Below are 23,143 nucleotides of genomic sequence, written 5' to 3'. Positions count from 1 at the left end.
CAGCATGAGATACTAAAGTTAGACAACAGGAAGAAACCTGGGTAGCAGGAGTTAGAAGACGACAGACAAGCCTGAGCATTTCCTCGGCCAGAGCAGGGCAAGAAAGAAAAGGACATTCTGGGGCAGATGGGAAAATTCAAATGCCAGTGGGGAGAGCAGCCAGGTCACACAAATGAGGGAACACAAACGAGGGAAGGAAGCTCAGCCCGGAGCACCCAACAGGCAATGGAGGGGACTGTGATGGTTCAGGCCGCAGGCACCCCACAGGGGGTGCCCCTTCTCTGCTCCAGCCAGTTTTGCCTTCAGGAATGTGGCCCAGATCTTGAGAAGCCAAAATCCAGATTTTAATGTAAAATCCCCCAATTTTTAAATGCAGGCAAACAAGCCAGAGGACTGGATTTGGCCCTGGGGTCACCTGTTTTGCAGCCTCCATCTGGGGCCAGCAAGATTGGATCAACGGACTGCAGGCGGTCCCCTGGGTGAACTTCCAGGCTGGTGTCCCTTATGGCACAAGCACATAGTAAGCGCCTGCTGTATATCCAGTTTTCTGCCTCTAGCCCAAACCTCCCTCATGTGGTTGAGAAGAAAACTCCACCGTGCATGGTGGCTCATGTCTGTAATCCCAGCATTTCGGAAGGCCAAGATGGACGGATCACTTGAGGTCAGGAATTTAAGACCAGCCTGGCCATCATGGTGAAATCCCGTCTCTACGAAAAATACAAAAATTAGCCGGGCATGGTAGTGCACGCCTGTAATTCCAGTTGCCCGGGAGGATGAGACAGGATGATCACTTGAACCCGAGAGGCGGAAGAAGGCTGCAATGAGCTGAGATCGTGCCACTGTACTCCAGCCTGGGTGGAAGAAAACTCCAGAACGTGGGAAGGAGGTGGAAGGTGGGCTGGCCCAGGCTAGGGGATACTCACAGGTCCCCGACTGCAGGGTCAGGACCACAACCAGGGGGCTGATAACCAGATGCAGACAGTTGAGGGGCCGTTTCCAGTTCCGGTCATCCTTGTCTGGGTCCACGACAGGGACTGTGAGAAGCAGCAGGAACTCCACAGGCAGCTGTCAAGGGGGCAAAGGTGGGAGGGTGTCGGCAGGGAAGCCTGAATCCCAGATGCCACAGATGGACTTCAGTGACTCAAGAGCTCGGCCGTTTGTTGCTGAAGCACGGACTGTGTGCGGGTCCCAGGCTAAGCGCCCGGTTGCCTCTAGCTACTGGGACAAATGACCACAAACAGAGCGACTGTCAACAGCACAAATGTATTCTTGGACAGTTCTGGAGGGCAGAAGTCCTGAAGTCAAGTTGTTAGCCGGGCTGTTCCTTCTGGAAGCTCTAGGGGAGAATGAGGGTCCTTCCAGCAGCTTCCAGGGGCCGCCTGCCTTCCTGGCCCCACATCATTCCACCCTGTGCTCCTGTCGCCACTTCTCAGTCTCCGACTCTGACCCTCCTGCCTCCCTCTTTCCCTGTGCCAACCCCTGTGATGACACTGGGCCCACTGGATATAAGCCAGGCTCATCTCAAGATCTTTAATCACATCTGCAAAGGCCTTTCTGCCATAAAGGTAACATATTCCCAGGTTTCAGAGGTTAGGATATGGATGTCTTTGGGGTCCACTAGAGGGCAGAGCCCCAGGTCAAGTCATCAGCCAAGCTCCATGCCTCAGTTTCCCCATCAAATCCTAAGTCATGTACTCTGAGAAGGTCTCAGTGGACCCCATGCCCTCCCCCTCATAGAGCTGGAGAGGGTAGCGTGACCACTGTCTTGCCGCTCTCACAAGGCTGTGAGCCTGGCTCCAGGAACCCCCCTACCTTGAAGACTTTGAGGGCTTTCCAGTATGCTGACTTCCTTCTCCACTTCATGTAATCCAGGGGATTGAGGGCCCGGGCCAGGATCTGAGCCGTGGTCTCCTGGTAGAAGAACAGCGGCCGGTACTCGTCACCTGTGTGCAGGGGGCCGGGTGGTGAGGTGTGCCTGCAGCTGACTTGGTCTCCAGGAAACCTTCCCCGCTCCATCCCACCAGTCCTCTCAGCCCTAGGGGAGGAGGCAAAGCCCAGCACCTAGCAGAGGGCATACAACCCTGGCCCTTGGCTCATTTGAGCTGCAGTGAGAGGTGGGGCCAATTTGGAGCCTCATTTCTGGAGCCCAGGTCTTGGAGGGACCCATCTGTCCACCCCCAGCCTTTCCCTGTTACCCCCACCCCAGCTGGGCACAGGGCATGGACTCACCGTAGTCATAGCTGTTGCTATTAGAAGATACCCGGTCCTCCTCGGAGTCTGAGAGGATCTCTGCAGGAGAGAGGCCCAGCTACATACACAACCCAGACCGTTCTCAAGGGAGCACACTGGGACAGAGCAGGTTTAGGGGTGCAAGTGTTCAGGCCATCTTATTTACTTAGTTATTTGGGACAGGATCTTCGTCTGTCTCCCAGGCTGGAGTGCAGTGGCATGATCATGGCTCACTGCAGCCTCGACCTCCTGGGCTCACTCTATCCTCCCACCTCAGCCTCCCAAGTCGCTGAGACTACGCCCAGCTAATTTAAAAAAATTTTTTTAGGCCGGGCGCGGTGGCTCACGCCTGTAATCCCAGCACTTTGGGAGGCCGAGGCGGGCGGATCACAAGGTCAGGAGATCGAGACCATCCTGGCTAACACTGTGAAATCCTGTCTCTACTAAAAATGCAAAAAATTAGCCGGGCGAGGCGGCGGGCGCCTGTAGTCCCAGCTACTCGGGAGGCTGAGGCAGGAGAATGGCGTGAACCCGGGAGGCGGAGCTTGCAGTGAGCCGAGATCGCGCCACTGCACTCCAGCCTGGGCGACTAAGCGAGACTCTGTCTCAAAAAAAAAAAAAAAAAAAAAAAAAATTTTTTTAGAGATGGAGTCTTGCTATGTTGGCCAGGCTGGTCTCAAACTCCTGGCCTCAGCAGTCTACCCGCCTCAGCCTCCTAAAGCGATGGCATCACAGGCATGCACCACTGCGCCCAGCCATGTCCAGGCCCTCTTTATTTTGGATTTCTAGCAGTCTGCATGCGTGCTCAGGAATTCTTACACAATGAAAAAGTCTAACTCATCAAACATGGCCAAATGTAAGCATGCAGCTATAATGCTAAAATTAATAGGGGCATTCAAAAACACAACTCAAACATTTATTGACTTCAGTGCTGTCCTTTTCAGAATCTGGAACCTATACTATTTTTCTCTTCTCAGGAGGCCTGTGGATGCTGAGAGGCCTGGGACCTGTAAGGAGGGGCCTGAAAGGAAAATGGCCCACCTCGAGTGAGAAGTCAGTCAGCTCTAGCCCTGATTCTGCCTCTGAGTACGTTGCATGTGTGTTATGTATCTGTGTCCATGTATTTGTTTGTGCGTGTGTGCATGTATTTGTATATGTGTGTTGTATAGGTGCGTGGATTTGTGTATGTGTACTATGTGCTGTGTATTTGTGTGTGCATGCATTTGTGTGTGTTGTGTATGTGTGTATGAATTTGTGTGTGTATATGTTGTGTATTTGTATGCATTTATGTTTGTGTGTGTGTTGTGTATGTGCATGCATGTATTTGTGTTGCATATGTGTGTGTGCATGTATCTGTGTTGCATATGTGTGTGCTGTGTATACATATTTGTATATGTGCGTGTTGTGTGTATGCACGTATTTTTGTGTGTTGGAAGCGTTATGTGGACACAAATATGTGTGTCCACATATTTGTATATGTGTGTGCACGTATCTGTGTGGAGAATGTGTGCTCATATATTTGTGTGTGTTGTATGTGCATGAGAGTTTGTATGTGCTGTGTATCTGTGTATGTGTGTATTCATATTCAATACATGTATGCATGTATTCATATAGTGTTGTGTGTACATTTGTGTGTGTACATGTTGTGTATGTGTGCACGTATTTGTGCATTGCATGTGTGTGCGCATCTATTCGTATGTGTGTTGTGTATGTGTGTGCATGTATTTGCATATGTGTATGTGTATGGGTTTGTATCTTTATATGTGTGTGTGTATATTGTGTGTGTGGGTTGTATATGTGTGTGCATGTATTTGTATATGTGTGTGTTGTATATGTACACATATTTGTGTGTGTGTATTGTATATGTGTGTGCATGTATTTGTGTATGTGTGTGTTGTATATGTGTGCATGTATTTGTCTATGTATATGTTGGGTGTATGTGTGTGCATGTATATGTGTGCACATATATGTGAGTCGTGTATTTGTGTATGTGTGTGCAGGTATGTGTGCATGTATTTATATATGGGTGTGAGTTGTGTATGTATGCTGGGTGCATGTGTGTGTGCATGTATTTGTGTATATGACTATGTTTGAATATTACTGATTTCTTTGTATTTATTTTTTATTTCTCAGTGTCCCTGTCATGGCAGCGTTTGGGTTTTACCCTGAAAGTGGTGGGAAACATCAGAGCAGGGAGCAGTGGCAATTCTTAGAGAGATGGCCCTGGCAACTGCATAGAGGAGGAAGGAGTGCACTTGAGCCAGCAGGCGATGAGGAGGCTCATGGGCACTAGTGGAAGCATGGAGGCGGGACCTCAGCAGAATGAGTAGAAAAAACATGAAGAGGAGATGAGCTTGGTGGGGACGATGGCCTCAAGAGACCCACGGTAGCAGTGAAGGGCACAGAGGCTCCCAGTCCCCACAGGTCCTCTCTGGAGTCCGATGCAGACTCTTACCTGGAGTAACTGGCATGGAGTAGACCAGGGATCCTCTCCGTTGCCATCGGTAGATCCAGGTGCAGAGAATCACAGTGACCACATAGAACACATACAAGCCCAGGTAACCTGCAGACAGGGTGGTGCAGGCCGTCACCAAGTGGTGTCCTGGCTGCAGGCCCAGAGAACAAAGGCTGGCAGTTCTATCTATCACTGGTGCATTTTAGCGGTGGCAATCTGTGTTAGCCCGGCCTGGTACCGGTGGGTAAGTGGTCTTTTCCTTGAGCTCCCCACTCCTTCCCACCTTCCAGGACCATCTCCCTTCCTGTCTCCCTTGCAATTAAGGAGGTAACGCCAGGCACACAGGGTGACCTCCAGGACCCCATTCAAGCGCTAAGGGTAGGTGTCCCACTCTGTGCCCGGGAAGGAGGCAGCCCTGCAGCTCTGGCTACAACTAGGTTCAGCCAATGGGAGGCCAAATCAGAAGCAGCGGGAGAGAGTTTGGAGTGGTTCTTCCTACTCCCTCCCTGCTGCGTGTCTCTGGCAGGGCCTGCAACCCTCTTCAGTATAGCTCCAGGCCTCCAGCCCTCCAGCTTTCACTGGGCCCCACCACCCCATTCCTTGCCCCTTCTGCCACGGGGGATAGGTGTGGCCACAGCTCCCACTGTTGCTGACCCCTGGGTATCTCACAATTCAGTGTCCCTTGTTGGTTTCGTTATCCTTCTGCACAAATTGTCCCTCCATTCATACCCCTTGAGCCATCTGAATGGAATATGTATGCTGCCACGATCCAGGTGGCCCCAGTTAGCATCCTACCTGTACTGCTTGTTAAAATTGGAAATTATGGGAAAAAAATTTTTTTTTGAGACAGAGTCTTGCTCTGTTGCCCAGGTTGGAATGCCGTGGCACAATCATGGGTCACTGCAGTCTCGAACTCCTAGGCTCAAGGGATCCTCCTGCCCTAGCTTGCAAAGTAACTGGGGCCACAGGAACGCACCACCACCATGCCCAGCTAAGTTTTCTCTTTTTTGTACAGATGTAGTCTCACTATGTTGCCCAGGCTGGTCTCAAACTCCTGAACCAAAGTGATCCTCCTGCCTCAGACTCTCAAATTGCTGGGATGATAGGAGTGAGCCATCACGCCTGGCCAAAAAATTATGAAACTTTTGAATACTTCCTCCCCAGCCCCCAGCTCTGCTGGGCCTCTTTGGTTACGTGACCCACATGTTCCCATTTTTGCTCAAGCCAGCTTGAGGAGGGTTTCTGTCACTTGTAATCAAATCAAGCCCCCCACTGACCACCCCTCACATCTCTCTGTCCCAGGCACCTCCTAAACCTCCTGCCCATCAGCCCTGGGATCTCCCTCCTGAGCCCCACAGCTGCTCACCCAGAGCCCATGCCATCGTGACCCTGCCACGGAAGAGCATGATGAAGGTCAGGAACACAGCCACCATGTAGAAAACGATGTCCCTGAAGAAGGGCCTGGAGGCAGCCATGAAGGGGTGTAGGATGGTGATGCCTCCGGCCACCACCGTGGTAACCAGCACGCCAGCGCCTGGGGAGAGGAGGCCAGAGCTCAGTCACCCTGCATCCTCTCCTGCTGCTTCCCCCGCCCCCCTCACCAGGGCTGCTCTCACCAAACAGTGCCCCAAGGGCCAGGCCGGCTGTGTGCGGGTCGGAGAAGGCCACCAGGGCACTGAAGATGTCAGGTGCACCATTCCCAAATGCCAGGAAGGTGACGCCATGTGGGGAGCATGTCAAGGCAGGCCAGGATCACAGCTGCAGTCCACCCAGGCCTTCCCTGGGCCACGAGCCACAACCCTATCCCCCGGCCTCCCCACAACTGCCCTCCCTCCAGGGTGCAGGACACTGGACAAAAGGATACTGCCACGTTGTGGGAGAGCTTGAGCGTGGTGGAAATGGCCGACAAGTTGGGGCAGAAACTACGGAGAAAAAGCAGACAGGAAACATTTCCATAGTGACTGGCCCCAGACCCCTATCCTTCCCCCAAACCCAGGGTGAGCGGATGTCAGCCTCCTGGGACCCCTCCTCCCATTGATAAGCCAGACCGGAGCCCAGAGCCAAACTTACAACTTGGCCGCGGTGACTCCCAGAATCAGAAACAGGTAGAGCAGCCAGGAAACCTGGGTGGGGAGCCGGCAGGGAGGAGAGAGTCAAGTCCAGCTGGGGACACCAGCCCCTCTCACCAGACCCCCGGGGCAGGACCTCACGTAGAGGGTGACAGCCAAAGGGAGGAGGTTGGGAGGGAAGTGGCAGAAGATGCCTTCCAGGTAGTCCACGTAGCCCCCATCACTGTGGCAGTCGGGGTTGGTCCGGATAAAGTCACAGCGGTCAGAGACATTCAGGCCACACACCTTGCGACACTGCAGGAAGACAGGGAGGGGGACATCAGGGGCAGAGACTTCCCTGAGGACTGGACTAGGCCCACCTAAGCAGCTAAACATAACGTCCCTTCAGCCTGGTCTCCAAGGCCACTATACCCTCTGGGTGCCAAGTATGTATGCACTTTTAATTTAAAAAATAAACGTCTGTTTGAAATTGACACAAGTAATTCATGAATACATTTTTTTTAAATACATAAAGATTTCTAAATTCTGCTTTCTTATCCCTGCCCTCCGTAATCCCCCCTCTCCAGTGATCCCACCATAATTAGTTTGAAGCACATCCTTACAGACATTTCTCAGATCAATTACATTTGTATATATACCTTATTATATACTTTGTTTTGTTTAACAGAAATGGATCCATCCCAAATCTCTTGTTTCTATAATTTGCTTTTACTATTACATATATATGAAATATTAATATAACTTAGTACACATAATAAAATTCGAAACATACTATAGTGATTTCTATATGTGAAGCATAGTGCTAAGAGCTTAAAATGTATCTCAATTAATCTGTACAATAATTCTGTGATGACTGAGGGCAGTGGCTCATGCCTATAATCCCAGCGCTTTGGGAGGTTGAGGTGGGAGGATTGCTTGAGCCCAGGATTTCAAGACCAGCCTGGGCAACATAGCAAGACCCCATCTCTGCAAAAAAAAATAAATAAAAAATTAGCTAGGCATGGTAATGTGCACTTGTAGTCCCAGCTACTCAGCAGACTGAGGTGGGAGGATCACCTGAGCCCGGGAGGTTGAGGCTGCAGTACCGTATTTGGCCTGGGGAATAGAGTGAGATCTTGTCTCAAAAAAAAAAAAAAAAAAAAAAAAAAAGTGTCTCAATTACTCTGCACAACAATCTGCGAGGAAGGAACTATTATCATGCCCATTAAACAGAAAAGGAGACTGAGACAATGTCCGTGTGCACTCAGTGGGAGGGTCAGGGTTGGAACCCAGGCAGTTTGAGGCTCTGGAGCCCATTGTTCTCCCCTGCCTCCCCGCAGAGTCTTTCACTGCAGCAGAGTATTTTGTACTATGGATGATACATCACTGAGGTAAACATTTCCCTTCTGGGCATTTGGGGATGCCTAATTTTTCAATATAGCCAATGAACTTCCTCACACATGATTCTCCGAGTACATGTGAGAAAAATGTTGTCAGAGAGGATCTGAGAAGTAAAAGTGCTGAGTCAGAGGGTATCCTGATCTGGGTTCCTCCAGAAGCTGACTCAGAGACAAAGATTGAGAGGGACATAGTATGTTTGGGAGAGCTAAGGAACACAAACATAGAGAAAGGGAAGCGGGCCCGGGTGTGGTGGCTGACGCCTATAACTGCAGCATTTTGGGAGGCCAAGGCTGCAGGATCACTTGACCTCAGGAGTTCGATACCAGCCATGGCAAAACCCCATCTCTACAAGAAATACAAAAAAATTAGCTGGGCTTGGTGGCATACACCTGTAGTCCCAACTACTCAGGAGAAGGAGGTAGGAGGAGCACCTGAGCCTGGAAGGTTGCGGTTGCAGGGAGCTATGATTGTGCCACTGCAATCCAGCCTGGGTGACAGAGTGAGACCCTGTCTCAAAATAAAAAAAATAAAAGAAATAGAAGAAAAGAAGTGGTACAGAGAAGGGATAGCTGCCAATGAAGGCTAGGTTGAGCCAGTTACCACCACCATGAGCTTAATCAGGAGTCAAGGGAGCTGGGGTATTTATACACCAACTCCCATCAGCCACTGGGTGAGGACTGCTAGATGGAGGTTTTAGATCCCCAGCACCTCTAGCCTACTATACTTATAAGTGGTTCTAGAACAATAAACTGGCAACTGGAAGTCAACAAAAGCCCAACAAAATAATACAGTCTAAAAGAAATGGTCAAGATCCTGACAGGGGATCTTGAACATTGCTGGATTTTGCCAAAATGCCCTGGCCAAGCTCTACCTATATACACTCCCACCAGGAATGGGAAAAGCAATTCTCATAAGCCTGTGCCAACACTGGCTATGAGCAGCCTTATTCAGATCAATGTGATAGGAATGTCATTGTTTAACTGCAAGTCTGGCCAGGTGTGGTGGCTCATGCCTGTAATCCCAGCATGTTGGGAGGCCGAGGTAGGTGGATCACTTGAGGTCAGGAATTCATGACCAGCCTGGTCAACATGGGGAAACCCCGTCTCTACTAAAAATACAAAATTTAGCTGGGTGTGGTGACATGCACCTGTAGTCCCAGCTACTCCAGAGGCTGAGGCAGGAGAATCACTTGAACCCAGGAGGCGGAGGTTGCAGTGAGCCGAGATCATACCACGGCACTCCAGCCTGGGTGACAAAGTGAGACCCCATCTCAAAAAAACAAAACAAAACAAAACAAAAAAAGTTAAGACAGTAAATTTTAGGTTGTGTGTATTTCATTATAATTTTTTAAATGCTTTGTCAAACCACAGTTCCACCTCCTCCACAAGCCCTCTCTGAACTCCCACCAACACCAGACTGGAAGTGAGATTTCTTATCTCTGAGCCTCTGGCCTTCTCACCAATTTTTGCTAAGAGCTCTGCCCACCATACAGTATCCCCTAAGCAGAGACTGAAACCCCCCAGCCCTGCCCCAACCCCTCAATCTTTCTACAGTGCCCCATCCTCAGAAAGCACATGCCAGTGGGGAAGACAAAATCCATGGCCTGGTAAACTGGCTCACACCTGTAATCCCAACACTTTGGGAGGCTGAGGCAGGAGGATCGCTTAAGTCCAGGAGTTTGAGACCAACTTGGGTAACACAGTAAGACTCCATTGCTACAAAAAAATTAAAAAATGAGCCAGGGATAGTGGCACACGCCTGTGGTCCCAGCTACTTCGGAGGCTGAGGTGAGAGGATTGCTTGAGTCCAGGAGGTTGAGGCTGCAGTGAGCTATGATGGCACCACTGCTCTCCAGCCTGAGTGACAGAGCAAGCTCCATCTCAAAAAAAAAAAAACCATTTTTGAGACCAGGACAACCTGAGCATAATACCCACTCAACCACTCTTGCTCTGTCACCCAGGCTGGAGTGCAATGGCACCAATGGCACAATCTCGGCTACCTGCAACCTCTGCCTCTTGGGTTCAATTGATTCTCCTGCCTCAGTCTCCCAAGTAGCTAGGACTACAGGTGCCCACCAACACGCCCGGCTAATTTTTGTATTTTTAGTAGAAATAGGGTTTCACCACATTGGCCAGGCTGGTCTCGAACTTCTAATCTCAAGTGATCTACCCACCTTGGCCTCCCAGAGTGCTGGGATTACAGGTGTGAGCCACCATGCCCAGCCCCTTTTTCTCCTTTGAGACAGAGTCTCCCTCTGTCGCCTAGGCTGGAGTGCAGTAGTGCAATCTTGGCTCACTGCAACCTCCACCTAATGGGTTCAAGTGATTCTCCTGCCTCAGCCACCTGAGTACCTGGGACTACATGCAAGCAACATCACACCTGGCTAATTTTTGCATTTTGGGTAAGGATGGGGTTTCACTGTGTTGGCCAGGCTGGTCTTGAACTCGTGACCTCAAGTGATCCACCTAACTCAGCCTCCCAAAGTACTGGGATTACAGGTGTGAGCCTCCGCGCCCAACCAGCTCCACCGTCTGTAGCAATTCCCTTCCTCTCTTTGAGGTTCAGTCTCATTTGTAAAATGGGACTAATTATACCAACCCCATTGATAAAGGAATCAAATGAGATTACAGGTGTTCAAATTTGCCCTCCTCAGAGACTGTCCATGTAAAGTAGCTATTACCCCATCTGCACTATTAACACCCAGTTTTCTGCACTCACAGAAGTTAACACAATCTTTATTTTGTTCATTTCCTTGTTTACTGATTTTTATTATTTTAGAGACAGGGTGCTTTGTCATTCAGGCTGGAGTGCAGTGGGGCAATCATGGCTCACTTCAGCCTCGAACTCCTGGGCACATGTGATCCTCCTGCCTTTGCCTCCCAAGTAGCTGGGACTACAGACATACACCAGCACACCCAGTTAATTTTTTTTTTAATATTTTTTGTAGAGATGGAGGTGTCTCTACGTTGCCTAGGCTGGTCTCGAACTCCTGGCCTCAAGCCATCCTCCCACCTCAGCCTCCCAATGTGCTGGGATTATAGGCATGAACCACCAAACCTGGCCTGAATTTTTTTTGTCTGCATTCTTGTATTTGCCCTGAGACTGGCCCATAGTAGGGGCTTAATACATTTGAGTTAATGGCTGCTTGAATGACTAAGTGATTTCGTGTAGTCTTTCCAACACTCCTGTGAGGCAAATGGAATGATTCCCCTTTAACACATGGGTAAGCCAAGGGTCAGCAAACGTCGGCCCCTGGACCACATCCAGCCCGCCATCTGCTTATGCACAGCCTGCAAGCCAAGAATGATTCTTACATTTTTAAATGGTTGGGAGACATTAAGTCAAAAGAAGAATTTTCCATGACATGTAAAAGTATATAAAATCCAAATTTCCATGTCCATAAATATTTACTGGGGCACAGCCACACCCATTCATTGACGTACAATCTGTGGCTGCCTGGGCACTGCGAGAGCACTGAGTAGTTGTAGAAACCATGCGGCCCACAAAGCTGAAAATATTTACTGTCTAGTTCCTGTGTTTTTCTTTTCTCTTTCTCTCTCCTTCCTTTCCTTCCTTTTTCTCTTTCTTTCTCTCTCTCTCTTTCTTTCTTTGACGGAGTCTTGCTCTGTTGCCCAGGCTGAAGTACAGCGGTCAGATCTCAGCTCACTGCAACCTCTGCCTCCTGGGTTCAAATGATTATCCTGCCTCAGCCTCTGGAGGAGCTGGGATCACAGATATGTGCCACCACACCTGACTAATTTTTTTATTTTTAGAAGAGATGAGGTTTCACCATGTTGGCCAGGCTACTCTCAAACTCCTGGCCTCAAGTGATCCACCAGCCTCAGCCTTCCAAAGTGCTGGGATTATAGGTGTGTTCACTGTGCCCGGTCTCTTTTTTTTCTTTTTTTTTTGTTTTTTCAGACAAAGTCTCACTGTTGTCCAGGCTGGAGTGCAGAAGCATGATTATAGCTCCCTGCAGCCTCAAACTCTTGGGCTTAAGGAATTCCCCTGCCTTCAACCTCTTAAGTGGCTGGAGCTACAAATGTGAGCCCACACTCGGCCCTACTATCTGGCTTCTTACAGAACAAGTCTGTGCCCCAGGCCGGAGTGACGGTGTGCACATCCCAACCCAGGCTTGGGAATCTCCATCAACTATTCCCACCAAAAAATGCAGAAGCAAGTCTCAAGTTCCTGTCCTGAGATTCCCTTATCCCATCCCCAGCTCCCACCCAAAAGCAAAAGTCAGCTGGGCTCCTTCCATACTGCTGGCCGGAGGGTTTCAGTCTTGCCCTAAGCCTGGGCTTGTGGCTTTGCTGGGGCCCAGGAATTTCCCAGGGAGATAAAGTCACCCAAGGGGTTTCTGATAAAGAGGGTCCTGCCCAGCACAAGGAGGGAGGACAGTAGATGGGGGCCAGGGAAGCAGGCGGGCTGCCATTTCCTCCTCTGGGAAGAACAATAATAATCATATTGGGAGGCAGTACAGCTCCCCCTACGGAGCCTCCTCTCTCATGAAACTGCCTGGTTGAAATTCTAATTTGCATCCTTCGAGGTGAGTGATCTTGGGCAAGTAAATTAAGCTCAGTTTTCTCCTCTGAACAATGGGGGCAATAACACCCACATGCCTAGATAAGAAAGGGATAAGGACATGGAGGCCAGGCATAGTGGCTCACATCTGTAATCCCAGTGCTTGAGGCCATGAGTTTGAGACCAGCCTGGCCAACATGGTGAAACTCCATCTCCACTAAAAATGTAAAAATTAGCCGGGCGTGGTGGCGTGCGCCTGTGTTCCCAGCTACTCAGGAGGCTGAGGCTGGAGAATCACCTGAACCCAGGAGGAGGAGGTTGCAGTGAGCCGAGATCACACCATTGCACTCCAGGCTGGGCAACAGAGTGAGACTCTTTCTCAAAAAAAAGAAAAAAAAAATAGGCTGGGCACGGTGGGTCACACCTGTAATCCCAGCACTTTGGAAGGCGAAGGCAGGTAGATCACCTGAGGTCAGGAGTTTGAGACCAGCCTGATCAACATGGTAAAACCCTGTCTCTACTAAAAATACAAAAAGCCGGGCATTGTGGTGGGCGCCTGTAATCGCAGCTACTTGGGAAGCAGAGGCAGGAGAATCGCTTGAACCTGGGAGGTGGAGGTTGCAGTGAGCAAAGATCACACCACTGCACTCCAGGCTGGGCAACAGAGTGAGACTCTGTCTCAAAAAAAGAAAAAAAAAAAAAAATAGGCTGGGCGTGGTGGGTCACACCTATAATCCCAGCACTTTGGGAGGCAGAGGCAGGTAGATCACCTGAGGTCAGGAGTTCGAGACCACCCTGACCAACATGGTGAAACCCTGTCTCTACTAAAAATACAAAAAGGGGGGTGTGGTGGCGGGCACCTGTAATCCCAGCTACTTGGGAAGCTGAGGCAGGAGAATCGCTTGAACCTGGGAGGTGGAGGTTGCAGTGAGCTGAGATTGCACCATTGCACTCCAGCCTGGGCAACAAGAGGGAAACTATGTCTCCAAAAAAAAAAAAAAAAAAAAAAAAAGGTTGCATTATCATCATCTAAGTCTAAGTTTTAATTAATTAATTATTTATTTATTTTTGAGACAGGTTCTGTCTATGTCACCCAGGTTGGAGTGCAGTGGCGTGACCACAGCTCACTCCAGCCTCAACCACCCAGGCTCAAGCAGTCTCCTACCTCAGCCTCCTGAGTAGCTGGCACCACAGGTGTGCATCACACAAGGCTAATTTTTAAATTTTTTGTTGAGAAGGGGTCTCACCATGTTGGCCAGGCTAGTCTCAAGCTCCTGGGCTCAAGTGATCTTCCCGCCTTGGCCTTCCAACATGCTGGTGTTACAGGGATGGGCCACCAAGCCTGCCCAGAAATTTTTATCTCCTTTTTTTTTTTTTTTTTTGAGACGGAGTCTCGCTCTGTCGCCCAGGCTGGAGTGCAGTGGCCGGATCTCAGCTCACTGCAAGCTCCGCCTCCCGGGTTTACGCCATTCTCCTGCCTCAGCCTCCCGAGTAGCTGGGACTACAGGCGCCCACCACCTCGCCCGGCTAGTTTTTTGTATTTTTTTTTAGTAGAGACGGGGTTTCACCGTGTTAGCCAGGATGGTCTCAATCTCCTGACCTCGTGATCTGCCCGTCTCGGCCTCCCAAAGTGCTGGGATTACAGGCTTGAGCCACTGCGCCCGGCCATTTTTATCTCTTAAACAATGCTTGAATTCATCCCTTCCTTCCATCTCCACCACCACGAAGAACAACTGCAGAGGTTGTCATTTGGTCTCCTATCCCCAATCTTACCAGAGGGGCTCTTTCTAAAGTGCTCCCTCCTCCAGCTGCTGAAGAGCACTCCTTTGCCTGTTTTTGGTCCCTGTGTTCTGTCCTTGTCAGTCTCCAGTAAAGCTCATCTGGTCAGCTGTCAGGTCCTGGAATGCCCAGACCCTCCTGGCATTGGTCCAGCGTTTGTACATGCTGTTCCTTCTGCCTGGTGCCACGACTCCTTTTGCTCTAGTTAATCCACGTTCACCATCCAATTCTTGGTTCCCAGGATACTTCTTGCAGGAAGCCCTCCCTGACTACTCCCAGCCTAGCTGGCCCTCCCAGTTACTTTTTATTTTTTTTCCTTTTTTGAGATGGAGTCTCACTCCATCACCCAGGCAGGAGGGCAGTGGTGTGATCTCAGCTCACTGCAACCTCTACCTCATGGGTTCAAGAGATTCTCCTACCTCAGCCTCCCGAGTAGCTGGGATTACAGGTACCCACCACCATGCCCAGGTAATTTTTGTATTTTAGTAGAGATGGCTTTGCTATTTTGGCCAGGCTGGTCTTGAACTCCTGGCCTGAAGTGATCCACGTGCCTCGGTCTCCCAAAGTGCTGGGATTACAAGTGTGAGCCACCGCACCCGGGCAGGATCATAGACTTGTTTAATATCTGTCCCTCCCACCAAAGTCTCACACAGTGCCTGGCAGAGTAGGCCCTCCTAACAGTTGTGCTGCACACTGTGCTGGGAATCATGTCACTCATTCAGTCTTCATCAGAGACCCAGGAGGTTGGCACAATTGTTTCCACTTCACAGATGAGAAAACTGAGGCACAGAGAGGCAAAGTGGCTTGCCCAGGAGCACACAGCCCACCACTGAGAAGTGGCTCCAAACTCAGCTCCACCTGCTAAAAGTTACCTGCTACAGCTCCTAAGGAAACTGCCCAACTGGGCAGAGGCAGCCTCCATTTCCTGTCCTCTCACTATCTTCCTCCCCTCCCTCCTCCCTGTCCTCGGGGTCAGCCAGGGAGGACGTGGGGTGTCACCCCATCTCGCTGACGGCAGAGTGAGTCAGCAAGGCGGCTCCCTGAAATCTGGCCTCCCAAATCACATTATTGTGCAGTCTGTCTCACTCCGCCCTCCCCGAGCTGCACAGCCCTCCCCCAGGTCCCTCAGGACCCCTCCCCAGCTCTCTGCTCAAGAGAGACAGAGTAAGGTGGGATTGCTCTGCGTGTGGGGAAGAGGGGGTGACTTCACTTCCTTCCAGTTCTTCCCACCCTCTTTCCTGCGTCACTCACTCAGTCCCAGGAAACCCAGAGAGGTGCACACAGGGGTCAGGCTGGACAGGAAAGGGTAACAGACTCAATGCCTTAGAATTCTTATAAAAATTTATGTTAGATTACATCCTCCTGTGCTCTAAAGCCTCCCATGGCTCCCACCTTCCTCTCACTGACAGCCAAGTCTGCAGTGGTTCCCAGGGCCCTGTATGATCTGGCCCCTGTTCTCTCCTGCCTGGTCTTCCTTCTCCCTTGTTCACTGTTCCAGCCACTCTGCAAAATCTGTCATTCTGCTCCTGCCCCAGGGCCTTTGCATCTACTGTTCCCTCACTTCCCCTGGATCTTCATAAGCCATTCAGGTCTCGGTCAAAATGTCCTGTCCTCAGGGAGGCCTTCCATGATAGCCTAAGCAGAGCAGCGTCCCCCTCCCCCTCACCCTGTGGAATGATTTGTCAACTTGCTTCTCACCCATGACCCCACTAGAGTATAAGCTCCAGGGGGGCAGGGACCAGGTCTCTCTGCTTCCTGCTATCCCCTCAGCACGTGGCACAGGCCCTGGCACACAGTAGGTGCTCAATAAATATCTGTTGCATAATGACTACTTGAAAAGGACCTAAAGTCAGGGGCTGGAAGGGCCTTTCCCAGCCTGCAGGCTCCCTGGATGGTGGGGACTTCCAGAAACGCAGCTGCCCCATCTGTCCTGGGAGGCGGTGGACTAGAGGGGAAGGGGACGGATTTAGCATGAAGCAGCCAAGAGTTCTCAACCTGGCTCCGCCACTTTCCTCCTGGCCACCTTCACCTCCCTGAACCTTGGAGCCTTCATCTATAGCACAGAGATCATCACTCCCACTTCACGGGGTTTGGGGGGGGGACTTGTGAGCACAGGGCTGACGTAAGTGCTCAATAACTTGGAGAGATTATCTGGCACAATGATCTGGTATGATCTCCCAGTTTTCCTGCCCCCAAGGAGCACGCTCCAAGAGGGGGTACTCAATTTTACAACCACAGTAACCACAAACCACTTTCCCATCTGTAAAATGGGCTTAATTGCCTGTTGCCTGCTTCAGAGGGTGGACTTGAAGGCACTTTGCAGCCTCATAAAGTTGCTGTGGGCGTTGAGCCCATCAGTTTGAGTCTGGGATTCCTGCTGAAGAAATGGCGAGAACTCCAGCCCCTGGCAGTTACAGGGGACTCCAGGGGGTCATCTTGAGCAGTCCCCTGCTTTTGTTCCTTCACTCCAGATCCGCTGTGACCTCCTCTTCTCCCCTTACAGACATCAGAGCGGAAAGATGTAAGTTTTCTGTAGCCCGTCTCAATGGGCTGTGCCCTCCCTGGTCTGGGAGGAAGGCCTCTTGCCTCTAACTCCAGCGTCATCACTGATCCTCCCTCAGTGCTCCCCATCCAAATCACAGCACCAGCAGACCCTCAGCCGATCAGGCCAGAAACCTGGAGCCACCCACGACTGCTCTTTTCTCCCACCACTGGGAGAAAGAGAGAGGCTGGCAGTTCAATACCAGCCTGGCCAACATGGTGAAATCCTGGTTCTACTAAAAGTACAAAAAAATTAGCCAGGTGTGGTGGTGTGCGCCTGTAATCCCAACTACTCGGGTGGCTGTGCATGAGAATTGCTTGAACCCGGAAGGCAGAAGTTGCAGTGAGCTGAGATCGCTAGCCTTTGCCTCCAGCCTGGGTATGGAGACTGTTCTCAAAAAAAAAAAATTTGAGTCAGTGGACTGGGAAAGGCAGACCCACCCTTAATCTGGGTGGGTACAATCTAATCAGCCACCAGCGCAGCCAGAATAAAAGCAGGCAGAAGAATGTGGAGAGACTAGACTGGCTTGGTCTTCCGGCCTGCATCTTTCTCCCGTGCTGGATGCTTCCTGCCCTCAAACATCAGACTCCAAGTTCTTCAACTTTGGGACTCTTGGACCTTCAGTCACAGACTAAAGGCTGCACTGTCGGTTTCCCTACTTTTGAGGTTTTGGGATTCAGACTGACTTCCTCGCTCTTCAGCTTGCAGATGACCTATTGTGGGACCTCATCTGTGATCATGTGAGTCAATACTCCTTAAAAAACTCCCCTTTATATATACATCTATGCTATTAGTTCTGTCCCGCTAGAGAACTCTGACTAACACAGATTTTGGTACCCTCTGCTTAAAATCTTCCATTGGCTCCCCACTACTGCAAAACAATTCTCACCTCCTAGCCGCAGCCTGTAAGGCCTTTTGTAATCTGCCCGCCATTACCTCTCCATCCTCCTCTCTTAACATTCTTCTCCTCACTTGCTCTGTTCCATCCATTCTAGCCTCCCTGCTGTTCCGGGAACACACTAAGCTTGTTCCTGCTCCAGAATCTTTGTACTTGCTGTTCCCTTTGCCCAGAATGCTCTTCCCTGGGGTGTCTATGTAGGTGGTTTCCTCTCTCCATTCAGTGGCTTGCCTCAAAGATCAGCTCCTCACAGAAGCCATCTGTGACCGCTCAGTCTGAAATATTTGGAAATGCTCACGCCGTCCCCCGTACCACTTCAGCAATTGTGTGCGGGGCACTTAGCACATCACCACCTGAAATGTATATGCTTACTTCTCTTTTTTTGTTGTTGAGACAGAGTCTTGCTTTGCCGCCCAGGCTGGAGTGCAGTGGCACAATCCTGGCTCACTGCAACATCCACCTCACGGGTTCAAGCAATTCTCCTGCCTCAGGGTTCTGAGGATTACAGGCGTCCGCCACCACGCTCGGCTAGTTTTTGTATTTTTAGGAGATACGGGGTTTTGACACGATAGCCAGGCTGGTCTCGAACTCCTGGCCTCAAGTGATCCGCCTGCCTCAGCCTCCCAAAGTGTATACATTTACTTCTTGATCTGTCTATTCAGGAGACTGTCAGCTCCTTGAGAGTAGTGAGTTTTGTCTATGTTGTTCCCTGGTATATCCCAGGCTGTGGTCAGTGCCTGGCACATAGCAGATGCTCAACAGATATTTATCGATTGGAGGAACACAGCCCCATCCAACCCCAGGTTCCTATCGGGATACTCACGTCTACCACGGGGGTCTGGTTCACACCTGAAGCTGGAAATTGGGGGCTAATGTGAACCCCTGTAGACGAGTCCCTAGCCCCAGACACTGTCTCCGCCATTAGCAGCACACAAAGCACACTCAGTGCCCAGCGCAGATCCAGCCATCTGCTGGCCATCCGCCCTCACGGGGCCTGGCCCTCACTCTCCACTTCCCTTTCTGCAGTGGCTCAGTTCCAAACAGCTGGCGGCTCCGGTGGCCTGCAAGGTGGGAGTGAGAAGGGGGGACAACGTCACTGAAAACCCATGGACCCAGCAAAAGGGGCCGGAAGACTTTCTCAGTTAAGGAACTGCCTTCCTGCCTCCCAGCAGCGAAGGAAAGCTGATGGAGAAACCGTGTTCTGCATAGTTTCACTGGAGGGACCCAAGGCCCTGCCCATTCAGTGTGCAGATCAGATACGCCCTTCTTCCTGAGCCCCCATGAAAACCTACCCTGTCCCACCTGACCCCCAGCCTGAGGCCAGAATGTCAGGGCTGCAAGGGACTAGGGACTTGAACCGAGATTCAGAGTCTCAGGCTTCGGGGGCCAGCTGGGTGACATACATGTGGGAAATGGGCAGTGGGCGGGATTGCAGAAGCCCTCAAAACAAAACAAAACAAAACAAAACAAAACTCTACTTCTAGGGGTGGACGTGGCCTCTAGGCCACCAGTTTGAGACCTAGAGAGGCTTGCCCACGACATTTTATGGAGCCCACTAAGCAATGCTGTTGTTCTGTGTCTTACAAGGGCCAAGCTTTACATGGATGACCTCATTCTATCCTCATAACATGCCGAGAGGGGGTAGCATTGCCATTCCATTTCACAGATGAACTAACTGAGGCACAGAGAGGTGAAGCCAGGCTTGTTTCCTCCCTGCACCACGCCTCCCTCATCCAGTCCTCAGAACAAGTCTGGAAATGTCGCCCCCGCACCCTGCACAACAGGGACAGGGGCTCAGAGGAGTTTTGTTTGTTTTGTTTTGTTTTTTTGTTTTTTCAGATGGAGCCTTGCTCTGTCACCCAAGCTGGAGTGCAGTGGCACAATCTCAGCTCACTGCAACCAATGCCTCCCGGGTGCAAGTGATTCTCCTGCCTCAGCCTCCTGAGTAGCTGGGATTACAGGCACACACCACCATGCCCAGCTAATTTTTGTATTTTTAATGGAGACGGGGTTTCACCATGTTGGCCAGGCTGGTCTCGAACTCCAAGCTTCAAGTGATCTGCCGGCCTCGACCTCTCAAAGTGCTGGGAATACAGGTGTGAGCCACCATGCCCAGGAGAGGAATTCTGTAACCCGCCGAAGGTCACACAGCAAGAGGGTCACAGAGCCCACAGCCCCTCCGACAGGGAACTTAAGGGCAAGAGGGAAGTGAGTTGCTCAGAGACAGCTGGTTAGCAGTGGGGCTGGGCTGGTCACCACCATGTGCCTCTTCCCTCAAGCCTAGGGCCAAAATGGCTTCAATTTATTTCAAAGGAATTAAACTGGAAAAACAAAAGTCCTCAGCAAACTAAATTTCCTGTTTTGGCTTTTTCATGTGTTCTACGGTGAGTATGTCTTATTTTTGCAATCAGGAAACCAAACCCCATAAAACGGTTTTTTTCTTTAAGTCTGCACAGGTGTTTCTCAATGTACTGGCAGCCTGAGGGGAGGGAGAGGAGGTAGGGAGGGGAAGAGAGATCAGAAAGGCCCCTGTCCCAGCCATGGTTCCTTACCTGTCCACGGAAGACACGGCCCTTCCTCTTCTGTGGTTCTCCTGAACCCCTCCAAGTGGAGTCCGAGTTACTCTATTTGGCACCAAGTTGAAACAGGGCACCGCTGGTTTCAAATTCGTCTCGGCCACTTACTATCTGTGTGGCCTTAAGGAAGTCACTTCACCTCTCTGAGCCTCTTATTCCTCATCTGTAAAATGGACACAAATGCTGGCCGACGGGGTATATAATAAGAGCTCAATAAATGTTCGCCTCCCTGGTGTCCCCAACACCTGAAGATCAGCATGCGTCTCGTCTCTCTTTGCCACCGATTTATTTTACTGATTCACTAGTGAGCATTTACTGAGCGCCCTCTGTACACGTGGGCCTATGTCTAGCGCTCGGATGGTCGCCGACCTGCTAAGGGTCTGGGGCCGGAAATCGGGGCTGCGCTTTCCAGGGAAGAGACCTCAGGAACATCTCCGTGCTCCGTTTCCCGATCCGGACGGAGGTTGAGAAGTCGAATTCGGGGCGCCCGGGTCCTCCGGCCTTGCGGGGAGGCGGTTTTTTCTTACTCGGGCCGGGCCTGGGACCCGCAAACTCCGAACCTCGACGTCGCAGGTCCTCGTAGCCTTCCAGGTCCCTGGCCGCCGGCCCGACCTTCCGCCAGCGAAGTCTCCAGTCCGGGCGCCCCGCCTGCTGCAGCGTACGGGCTCCTACTCTTCCCGTCCGGGCCCGCCCCGGCTCGCCCTGCCCCGGTCCCGGCCACGCCCTCGGGACACGCCCCTCGGGACACGCCCCAGAAGACTCGCCCCGCCCCTACCCTTAAAGGTACAGCTCCCGGGGAGCTTCCCAGGGTCTTCCCACTCTCCACCGTCCTCTCCCTCCGCTTTGAAACTGAGATACAAGCCAATGGGTAAGGACTGCAGGAAGGCGGAGAGGGACAGTTAGAGGGTGAAACTAGGAGGTTCATTTCCCGAGACCAGAGGGTGTCAAGCTGCTCCTGGTAATGAATGGTGACAAAGAGGATTTGAGAAAATCCCAGGTGGAGAAAGCCCCACCCTGCCCACGAAAGTTCGGGCGGTTTCACCTGAAATCCTTCTGAGATCCTAACTGGGTTCATCATTCCCCTCTAGTAGCATAGCTTTTTTTTTTTTTAATTTAAATTTTAATTTTTTAAGCCAGGGTCTCACTCTATCGCCCAGGCTGGAATGCAGTAGCATCTGTCACGGCTCACCGCAGCCTCAACCTCCGAGGCTCAAACACTCCTCCCACCTCGGCCTCCCAAGTAGCTGGGACTACAGGCAAGTGCCACCACGGCCGGCTAATTTTGTTCATTTTTTGTAAAATGTTCTCACTATGGGCCGGGCGCGGTGGCTCATGCCTGTAATCCCAGCACTTTGAGGGGCAGAGACGGGCAGATCACGAGGGCAGGAGATCAAGACCATCCTGGCTAACATGGTGAAACCCCGTCTCTACTAAAAATACAAAAAAATTAGCCAGGCGTGGAGGCACACACTTGTGGTCCCAGCTACTTGGGAGGCTGAGGCAGGAGAATTGCATGAACCCGGGAGGCGGAGCTTGCAGTGAACCGAGATTGCACCACTGCACTCCAGCCTGGGCAACAGAGCAAGACTCCGTCTCAAAAAAAAAAAAAAAAAAAAGGTCTCACTATGTTGGCCAAACTGGTCTCGAACTCCTGGACTTATACAATCCTCCTGCCTCAGCCTCCCACATAGCTGGATCTCAAGCGATCCTTCTGCCTCTTCCTCTCAAAGTGTCAGAGCTGTGTAAACCAGAGCAACTCCATCTCCAATGGGGCTGGGTAAAATGAGGCTGAGACCTACTGGGCTGCATTCCCAGACGGTTAAGGCATTCTAAGTCACAGGTTGAGATAGGTCAGCACAAGATACAGGTCATAAAGACCTTGCTGACAAGACACGTTGCAGTAAAGGAGCCGGCCCAAACCCACCAAAACCAAGATGGTGACAAGAATGACCTCTGGTTGTCCTCACTGCTGCACTCCCACCCGCGCCATGACAGTTTACAAATGCCATGGCAACATCAGGAAGTTACCCTATATGGTCTAAAAAGGGGAGACATAGATAATCCACCCCTTGTTTAGCACATCATCAAGAAATAACCGTAAAAATGGGCAACCAGCAGCCCCCGGGGCTGCTCCGCCTATGAAGTAACCATTCTTTTATTCTTTTACTTTCTTAATAAACTTGCTTTCACTTTACTCTGTGGAATCGCCCTGAATTCGTTTTTGCGCGAGATCCAAGAACCCTCTCTTGGGGTCTGGATCAGGACCCCTTTCCTACAACAAAAGTGCTTGGATGACAAGTGTGAGCCACCACGACCACCTTTTTTTCTAATATTTAAAATTTGTATTTAATTTTTTCCCTTTTCTTTTTGCTAATCTCTGTATTGTTCCAATTTTAGTAGATGTGCTGCAGAAGGGGGCACACAGCATCACTTTTAAAAGAATGTGGCAAACAAATCAAGACTGAGGAGTTAGTGATCTGCTGGTGGATGTATTAGTACCTCCCCCTATTTCCAGTTTCCCAGCCTCCTGGGGAAGCTCTGTTCATTCTGCCATTTCTTCTGCTTGGGGGGATGGGGAAGTGGGAAGAGGCGAGCATGGGGGCTGGACCTGGGGTCCTTAAGGCTGGAGCGTATCCTCCCAGGCCACTCCTGCCTGCAGCCCCGCTTCTGCCATTATTGTGCATCTAATCC

The 23,143-nt window shown here is 50.9% G+C and overlaps 1 protein-coding gene across 1 annotated transcript in view; it reads right to left on the bottom strand.

The window, feature by feature from the left end:
• The window catches only part of LOC105493373 (solute carrier family 8 member B1), a 38,535-nt gene extending 17,418 nt beyond the window's left edge, over positions 1–21,117 (bottom strand). Inside the window, exons 1-11 of the mRNA XM_071071024.1 lie at positions 20,429–21,117; positions 18,700–18,937; positions 6,895–7,047; positions 6,755–6,807; positions 6,549–6,606; positions 6,301–6,406; positions 6,051–6,218; positions 4,685–4,792; positions 2,230–2,289; positions 1,813–1,943; positions 924–1,065 (exon numbers count right to left, since the gene is read on the bottom strand). Of these exons, the coding sequence (XP_070927125.1) occupies positions 924–1,065; positions 1,813–1,943; positions 2,230–2,289; positions 4,685–4,792; positions 6,051–6,218; positions 6,301–6,406; positions 6,549–6,606; positions 6,755–6,807; positions 6,895–7,047; positions 18,700–18,855 (1,135 nt within the window). The 5' untranslated portion in view covers positions 18,856–18,937; positions 20,429–21,117. The remainder of the gene's footprint in view (positions 1–923; positions 1,066–1,812; positions 1,944–2,229; positions 2,290–4,684; positions 4,793–6,050; positions 6,219–6,300; positions 6,407–6,548; positions 6,607–6,754; positions 6,808–6,894; positions 7,048–18,699; positions 18,938–20,428) is intronic.
• Between the last annotated feature and the right edge of the window lie 2,026 nt (positions 21,118–23,143).

Source organism: Macaca nemestrina, chromosome 10, assembly GCF_043159975.1.
Source record: "Macaca nemestrina isolate mMacNem1 chromosome 10, mMacNem.hap1, whole genome shotgun sequence".
Classification (NCBI taxonomy): Eukaryota; Metazoa; Chordata; class Mammalia; order Primates; family Cercopithecidae; genus Macaca; species Macaca nemestrina.
Note: the sequence above shows the minus strand (reverse complement) of the source record. Positions and strands in the feature narration are given on the sequence as shown.